The sequence below is a fragment of the Passer domesticus genome, chromosome 4 (assembly GCF_036417665.1).
Source record: "Passer domesticus isolate bPasDom1 chromosome 4, bPasDom1.hap1, whole genome shotgun sequence".
Classification (NCBI taxonomy): Eukaryota; Metazoa; Chordata; class Aves; order Passeriformes; family Passeridae; genus Passer; species Passer domesticus.
This window is the reverse complement of record NC_087477.1, coordinates 77,602,780-77,611,543: the sequence shown is the minus strand read 5'-3', so window position 1 is coordinate 77,611,543 and position 8,764 is coordinate 77,602,780. Positions and strand designations below refer to the sequence as shown.

Here is an 8,764-nt window from a genome sequence, read left to right as displayed (position 1 = left end):
ATTAATTTGCCTATTTCCTTTCCTAAATCTCGTGTGTTTAGGACCTCAGCATCTTGGCTGCCAACCATCTGTAACATGAGATACAAGGGAAAAGGAAGGAAGAGCTTCTCTGTGTTTCTTCCTGGTCCCAGAATTTTTAAGGCAATTCCAAGGCTGCTGGAGCTACAAAGCCCTAGCAGTGTCTGTGCAGGGATAATGTACCTCACTAATCAGTTTAATAGACAAATACAATGAGGAATGTGCTCCATCACATTTCATTCACTGCATCCACAGTCTTTCCAAGTAATGGCTCCATCCCTGTACTTTCAAAGGGAATACCTGGAATTATATTTATGGCCAAGCAATACACAGGCACAGGGGCATCCTTAAAGAATATATTTACCAAGGTCTCCTGAATTTACAGCTTACAAAAAACCCCATATTCAGGTAACTGGCTGGATAGGAGACTTCTGTTTATGAAGGAAAAATATTTGTGTATGTAAACACCCTAAAACAGTAAAGTTATGTATCACTGACTGGAGTTTTCTGAGGTGTGTTGGTTACATATTTTCTTTCTACTCCTTGTCCTTATCTCATCCTTTCTCCTTCAGTGTCCTTTGGAAAACTTTTGTCTCCAGGAGTTTGAGCAAACACTGGGACTCCTCCACTCATTAAATCTTGTAGGACTGAAATCCCAGTTTCAGGTCATGCATGCTATTGCAAATATAGGTATTCTTTTACTGGGCCTGGGCCTTTATTTATTCTGAGCATGTGAAGAAGAAAAACTGTAGTGTTTAGAGAACTTCCAGGAATGTACCTCAAAGGATACCTTGTAGGTTTTGAGTTTGTTTTTCCTAAGGCATAATTTAGAATTGCATGTGATATCTGCCCGAAGACTTTATTGAGCTTAATTTGTCTCTTGACAATAAATTTGAAATTAGCTCCTACCCTCTGAGAATATTTAAATATATGCTACAATATATGCTTATGTTTTCTGATATGATGATAAATGTTTAAACAGGTAGTTAGTAGGTGTAACAGAAAACACAGCATGGTTAAAACTAATATAAAAGGAAGAAAGAAAAATACTAACAATTAACTAAACACAGAATAGTATAGTAACACTATTCCCATTATAAAATGAAAATAGGGGGAACTTAAAAAAAATAGATATGATAACAGGAATAAGTGGAACAATTTTGAACAACAAACAACAGTGGGAATCTGAAGAATGAGAGAAGAGCAGAAATTCCTACACTTAGTTCTAACAACTGTTTATTTATCAGCCTTTGCAGGACCAGTGAAGTCTAGTCTGGTAAAGTTTTAAATTTATTTGTCTTTGCAAAATATCTCTCCTGGGAAAAGAAATACAGAGAAATGCTTAAATGTTTCAGCCCTGTGGAGAATACATGTGCTCCTTTAAGGACAAGAGAAATTATCTTGTATTTGGCATATCCCAGAAAGAACCCAACAAATCAACTCTCCTGTTCAATACCTGTGCTGTATATTTGTAAAAGTGCAGTGTACTCTAAAAGTTTTAAGCTGACTTTACACTTATTCTATTGAATAAGTATTATTCCAAAATTATTTTCCTAGTTCGTAGCCACAGCTCTTTATAAGCCATATGTTACATTCATTTTATAAGTTATTTGAGCATAAATCTTGCAGTCAGGAACAGTTTCAGATGTGTTTTGTTAGAGTTGTGCATACCTTAATTTTAGGTAATGTATACACAAACAGCAGCAAACACATATAAAGAAACATGGACACATTTACTGCATATATAAGGTTAATGATATAATTTATGTTATAGTCAACAGTGTTAACTTTGAGATTAAAGTTTTCTCATGAGGGACATACACCAAAAATCAGTTTTTGAATCTCAGCTAACACTTTTAATTCAGCTCAGATGTTTTCTACTACTATCCACACTCCACACTTCCGATTTTTTTTTCTAGTAATTTTGTTGGCTGAGTGTCTTCATGGCAGTTATTCTTCTCACTTTTGAGAAAGAAAAATAAAAAGACATTTTCATATATTCAAAAGTCTCAAGACAAGTTTACTCAGTTCCATTATTGTCTTAACCGCACTGCAAACATCTGATCACTCTGACTTTTGTAAGTAGTTTCTGAAGAAATACACATTAAGCAAGGTTAGAAAGATGACAAAAATGCCAATAAATTATAAAAACATAATTTAGAGGAAAAAACTATTTTCTAGGTATAAATAGGTGTAGATAAACAAATTACAGTATTTAAGGAGGTTATTAGTTTAGATTTTGTGATTGAAAGATTTTTACTGTGAAGTAAAAATGTGAAGTACAATCTTTCCAAATGTCTTCTTTTCTGCCACTAGAGGGTACTCCAAGAACTTACAGTGTATTTGGAGGAAGGATTTATTTGGAGGGTTTTGTTCTTTAAATTATCCAGTACTGCTGTCCTACTAAATCTTAAGAATTTAACCCCCCAAAATCTTGACATTAAATAAAAACTTTCAAAACCACTCTAATGCAACTTTTCAGCAAAATAGTGCAGTGTATCCAAATTATAAAGAGCATCGATTGACATGTAGTTTAGATTTAAACTTATCCTACTTTTAAATTATCTTAATTACTATCTTTTCTTTATTTCAGACACAATTTTCTGGTTCACATCCTGTTTCTTCATCCAGGTTTGGACAAGGCATTCCATTATTGGCAGGCTGAAGAAGTACAAAGCGAGTTCTGATCTTGGTCCCTGTTTGTCTGCAAACCCCTCTGCAGAGCCCCCAGGAAGACCATTGTGAAACCTCGCAGTCCAGAGGTGTTTCTGAAATGCACACACCAAAGAGGTAACTTTACATCAAGCTGTACTTGAGTCAAATACACAGTTGGAAAAGCATTAAGGAATGATCATAAAGCAGCATCCTTTCTTATACAAAATACATGTGATATCCCTCAAATCAGTGTGTTGTCTCATAAATTAAAAAAAAGGTCTGGTTTCAGCTCCTAAACTTATTGGCATTATTGTTATTGCAGTCTAGAGCCTGTCTGAGGTATTATATCAGTTCTCAAGCATATTATGTCTTGAATGAAAATACAGAATTCCTTAAAAGAAAACTATGCTTAAAATTATTGTACTCAAAAGATTGAATTTTAAAATGTTTACTGCCAATTTTTATGACTCATTTTCCTTTTTATGACTAACTAAAGTACTGAGATTAAAGCTTTTCTCTGGTTTATTTAGGTATATTTATATTTTCTTTGCAGGCAGCTATTGTTCCTAGAGTTGTTCATATTGAACTCCATTTTATTTTTGTTCCAATTTGCTTTGGATATAAAGTCTCATTTTTATCATTTTGCTATCCTTTTTATCATTTATCATTTTTTATCATTTTTATAATTTTGCTATTTTCTGGTCTGTACACTACTCTTTCTCAGTAAGGATATTCTATCACTAGAAGCTTTCTAATGCTGAAAGAATTTCAATATAGTTTTCATTCAGTGCAAGAAAATAAGTTAGAAACTCTGAAGTACTATCCATAAAGTATGCTTCTATCTAAAGTAAAAATCATAATAAGTGGGTGAATATTCCTTAGCAGGTTAAATTAAAATACTGCTTGTCACAGGAAGTGGCATCAAAACTGCCTGTTACAGCATTTGTGGGTAAAAGAGGTGTGCACGAGCCCATCTTTCAATGCCACACTAAATATGTGACACCTGGTATAAATTTCAGGTATCACAGTGAACTCACCACTTCTGCTGTCATCACTCATTCCTATGTTTCTAGAGGGAATGGGGGACACTGCTTGACCTCTGGTAATTAAATCTGCCCTTTTGATTCTGGAATAACTTTTTAAACAGACTGATTTACTGGTTCATATACAGGAAAGTGGGGATTTGTGATTAAAACTTATTTTTGAAATACTATACTTTGAATACAGTTTTAAATTTATATCATGAACAGTGCCAAATGTTCTTCTCGAATCTTAAGAAGAACATATAACTGTAAATGAGGTAACACTCACTTTGTATATGTATTGTTTACTAACAGAAATACATTAAGCCACTATAAATTGATAAGTACATGCATTAAATTATAAATAACACATTAACTGAGCTGTACTGTAGTAGTTGTAAGGTGACAGCACAGTGCTAGAGACATGCCACATCCAGACATTCTGGAGAAGCTCCTGGAACATGGCAATTCTTTTGGGAATACATGGGTCCCTTGGAGCAAATATTTTGTTAATAATATATGTATTGTAATTCAGAGATTTGAAAATCACCCTTATGATTGACTTGAGTCAGTAGTTTGCATGTCTTCCTACCTATTCAAAATTATTAGCTAATATTTTTGAGAAAATGAAAATTAGGGAGAACTTTCTTTTTGTTATCAGGATTTATGTTTCCATTGAAAATATGTCCAAATCAACCAAAGTGTATGAATTTTATTGCACATAACTGCCAAGTTTTGACCCAGAAAGAGACAACAATAATGGTTCTTGGCTTCAGTGTCGTGTAAAACTTAAGGATGAATATTTACTTCAAAGTTGCAAAGAGTTTGGGATGCTGATTCTGATTGAGTGTCATTTGTTTCTTATAAAATTCACTGAGATACCCTGATACAAAGGCTTGGGTAGCTTTTACTCTGGATATAGCCCAGTCCTTTGAACCAGAGCTGAAATATGCAATCCCTTACTTATTCTTTCAGGAATTCTCTTTTATGTCAACTGGCTTGTTTTATTTCCCATTTGTGAGTCTGGAACTATTCCTTATGCTGATAGGAGAATATTCTGCCTGATCACCTGTTTCATCCACATCACCTGCCAGATTTCCACATACTTCTGAGTGAATGGAAATAACAGAATTGAGAACATCTACTAATCACTTACCTGAGACAGTGTCTATTATTTCATTGCTTTTAGCTGGAAGATTTATAAAAGGTGCAGAAAGACCTAGCTGGCTTTTCTTTAATTTCACCATTGTTACTTGAGCAATTGGTGGCAAAATTTTGAGTTTGGGATAATAAAATGAGTTTGCTGGGTGACTTGGAGAGGAACAAGTGATCTGTGAAATAAAAAGGGGAATATTACAAAAACTAAGAAGGTAAATGTAAGATCATATTTGTAAATCATGCTAATACTTTTTGGCAAATAATTTGCATACAACCAGTTTCTATGAACACATAGTTCACATAACTATGCTGGTCAGCCCAGAATTTTTAATGCAGGATACTTGACTGGATACAGGACTGTGTTAGGAGGTCCTGCAAGCACAGTAATGAATGAAAAGATTTGAAAAGAAGGAACTGGATGTTATTACAAGAAGATTACATGAGTATTAAACAATATTAGGTATACTATAGGAGCTGTCATATGGATATGAGAGGCCAAATGCTTCTCTCTTCCTTTCCTCATTACTCATTAGCACAGGATTTGTTGCTAGAAAAGCTCACCTTTAAGAAAGGATTAAATGAATATTTACAGTATTCCAACCATTTGAATCAAAAGCCTTTATTTACCTCTCTTAAATGGCAAAAGCAAAGTATGGGGCATAGGGAGGATGAAATGAGAAAAAAAGATTGAAAGTAATGTCACCACAGTGAAGTTCTCTGCTTTCCTTTAGGTCCTTTCCCTCAAATGTAACAGTTTCAGGTTTCAGCAGTGCTTTCAACTGAAAACTCCTCCTCACAGCAGTATTCGCTACTAAGAATTTTCCTGGTTAGATTCACATTTGGTGATGTCAGGACTTTTGTAATTTTGTTTTACTGGCACTTTAAGGATTGTTAAATATCATCTACAAAAATTGTCAGCTTTTCCAGAAAATGTGGAGACAAATTCTCATGACCCATTTAAATTTAACTAATAAATTTCAAAGATACAGAAGATAAACAAAAGGAGTAGGTTTATCAGCTGTGTAATAAATCCATATATTGAGAGCATCAACACTCTCAAATACTGAAATCAGTTTCACTATTTTAGACTAGTTATCTTTTAAAGGGAAGACTCAAAACATATCAGTATGAAGTGCTGAACTATGTCCATGCACCTACCTCTGTAACTGTGTCCTGTGGAATAGTGGCAAAGTTTGGGGAAGAAAATGTGAATCCACTGTCAGTTCCAGCATCATATGGAAATAGATCTACTGATACTTCATCCATCCAGTGGTCTCTTTCACAGAGATTTAGGCTGTCAATTCCCACAAACCAGTCGGGGCTTGGAACAATTCGTACAACAAACGAGACCTAATGAAACAAAATGATCCGTCAGGATTGCATCACTTGCTTTGGAATGCTTCAGTCCTGCTTTTAGTAATTTTCACTCAAAGTTCTTGAAATAATGTAATTTTGCTCTTCTGCTTTATAGAAGCTGTACCGTGTTCCCTGCAATGTGACATGCTTTTCAGTAATTATTTTTCATCATGTTGTTTCTACAAGTGAGAACTCAAATATTTAATTTTGGTTGCTGGTAACATAAAATAAACTTTTGAAATGAGTATGTACATTTACTTACTAAGGGGTGTCTTGGATGCACTTCTAATTCAGTTGAGGTTTGTCCTGTACCACTGGAAATTGCAGGAGCAGAGAAGATTCCATGTACACTCTGAATTTTCTCTCCAGCTTCTTCTATTTCTTTCATTAATGCCCATGCTTCACCCTTTTCAGCAAAATCACGTACACCATTGCTGGCATATTCATTTTTTTTCCACATGCTGTAGTCAGAACTATGAGTAACACCTATTTGAGTGAATACATGGCATGACATAAAAGTCTGATTTAGAATGTCCCTATTTCTTAATTTTCTCTGTTTTATTTCTGAGGTTAAAAAAATGTGTATAAAATTGAGTGAACACTAAAACATTTGGCTTATCACTGCTTCTTTCAGCTGCAGCCAATTGAAAACAGAAGTCAATTGAAAACAGTTGGAGATTTTTGAGAACACTGTGGATACTTCAATATCTGCATTTCATTCTTAATAACTTTGGCTTTTTTTTTTTTCCTTTTTTATTACTTATCTTACATAACTATTAAGGAAAAAAAGACCACGGAGGTCAAGAGGCTTATCTGCTCTTAGTGCTGGCAATACTTCACTTACTTAGCAAGGATGACCACTGTGCTGGGGGCCTGTAGAGTGGATACTGCTTGGGGAAAGCAGTCTGACTCCATTTCCCCGTGAAGATTATCCTGTACTTAGCAAGTTCCTCTGCTGTGCAAAGAGCATCCTCCCCCACAGGCAGGCTGCTGGCATAACCCAGTATTGTTACAAGAACTGTCCAGATAACTTTACAGGACCAGTAGACAAACATCAGGTTTTCCATTCCCTTCCACATGAAAAGAAAGAAAAAAAAAGTGTTAGCCATATTAGTCACTCTAAACTCAAAAATTAATAGCAGTTACCTAATAAAATGTAATGTGGCGTAAGTTATAGCCAAAGAGAAAGCAGATATCTGAAACAATAAAAATTGCTATGCTTCTGAAAACATTGCTATAATGCTTTCAGATTTGTTATTTCCATGGTATATACAACAAACCTGTAACTTTACCTGGGACAAGTGTTTCTAATAAAAATGAAAATAAAAATATCTTATCCTTGTCCATCGTACTACCTCATAGAAAAATCTGTTTCTGATTTTCTTTTGAAATCTGATTAGAGTCACATCTTGATTTAATTAGAGTAGCAACTGTTTCTGTGGAAAACATTAGTGGTATATTTATTCTTCTAAAGATTAAATTGCAGGTTACTTTGCCAAAAGAAATGATTTATTTTAAATTTGTGTTCTACAAAGGCTGTTTTATAGCATAAGATTTGAAGTCAAATAGATTTCATATTTATATAAATTACTTTGCTGTCGTAATGTGAATTCAAAACATTGTAATTCCTTTAGATAGTTTAAACACAGTTTAAAAAATCGGTATTTTTTTTTACAGTTACTGTCATAGGTTGTGCAAATTTTGTTTTTAAATTAACATGATAATTGCATCAGACTGTTGAACTCCACCAATTGTTTAAAATAACAGCCATAAAGCTGATTTTTAAATTATTTTTATCCTTTGAGAAAACTATACAATCTTAAGTAAATCACTAATAATACATTAGTTTGTAAAAATAGCTATGAATACTCACTAAATATTCCTCTGGAGCACTGGTAGGGGGAGAGCACCTGCTTTTGCTGGCAGCTGAGTTGGTCTGCAAGAGAAGACAGTAGGAGTCTTGCTATTTATGCCTGAAGAGGGTCCCTTTGGTCCAACAATTATTGCAATCTTTAGACTTTCCAGGTTTGCAAAAATCGTGCCATCTTCTTGTTTGCAATCCCTCTGGATGGACTAGCAGAGGTTTCCTGTCTGTCAGCTGGTTCAGATTCCTTATCAGGAGGCTGAGATGCCGAAAAGACAAAATGCTTTTTAAAAATACCTTGGATTCTTAGTAACAGTTTGAGTTTTCTGGTGCCTTTGCAGTTCTTTGCTCTTATTAATGCCTCCAAGCTATACAAATGAACTGATTCCAACACTGAAATAGTTCTAGTGAATACTCTTTAAATGAGAAACATGTTTTCTTGTAAGTTTTATTGTCTGACAGATGCTCCTTCCAAACATTTACAGGGAGCTTGCTCACTCTCACACACCATATGTATGTGTTCAAATAAAAGGGGTGAGGCAGCTAAAAATGTCAAGAGGAAAAAAAAAGTTAGATTTCATAATTGCACATACTCAGGCTGTGTCTCCTGCAAATATGAATTAAAGTAGTACAGTGTATGTTTTTGTGTGTACAGTACTGTATGCTGGATGATGAAAGGGCTCTGTAACAT

The 8,764-nt window shown here is 34.5% G+C and overlaps 1 protein-coding gene across 1 annotated transcript; it reads right to left on the bottom strand.

Moving 5' to 3' along the window:
- Positions 1-1,732: 1,732 nt before the first annotated feature.
- On the bottom strand, positions 1,733-8,677 carry SPON2 (spondin 2). Its single transcript, XM_064418959.1, has 6 exons — positions 8,083-8,677; positions 7,054-7,279; positions 6,472-6,695; positions 6,012-6,203; positions 4,852-5,026; positions 1,733-2,786 (listed from the first exon to the last, which is right to left on the bottom strand). Exons 2-6 carry the CDS (start codon positions 7,274-7,276, stop codon positions 2,608-2,610), a joined length of 993 nt encoding a protein of 330 aa, XP_064275029.1. The 5' UTR covers positions 7,277-7,279; positions 8,083-8,677; the 3' UTR covers positions 1,733-2,607.
- Positions 8,678-8,764: the final 87 nt, after the last annotated feature.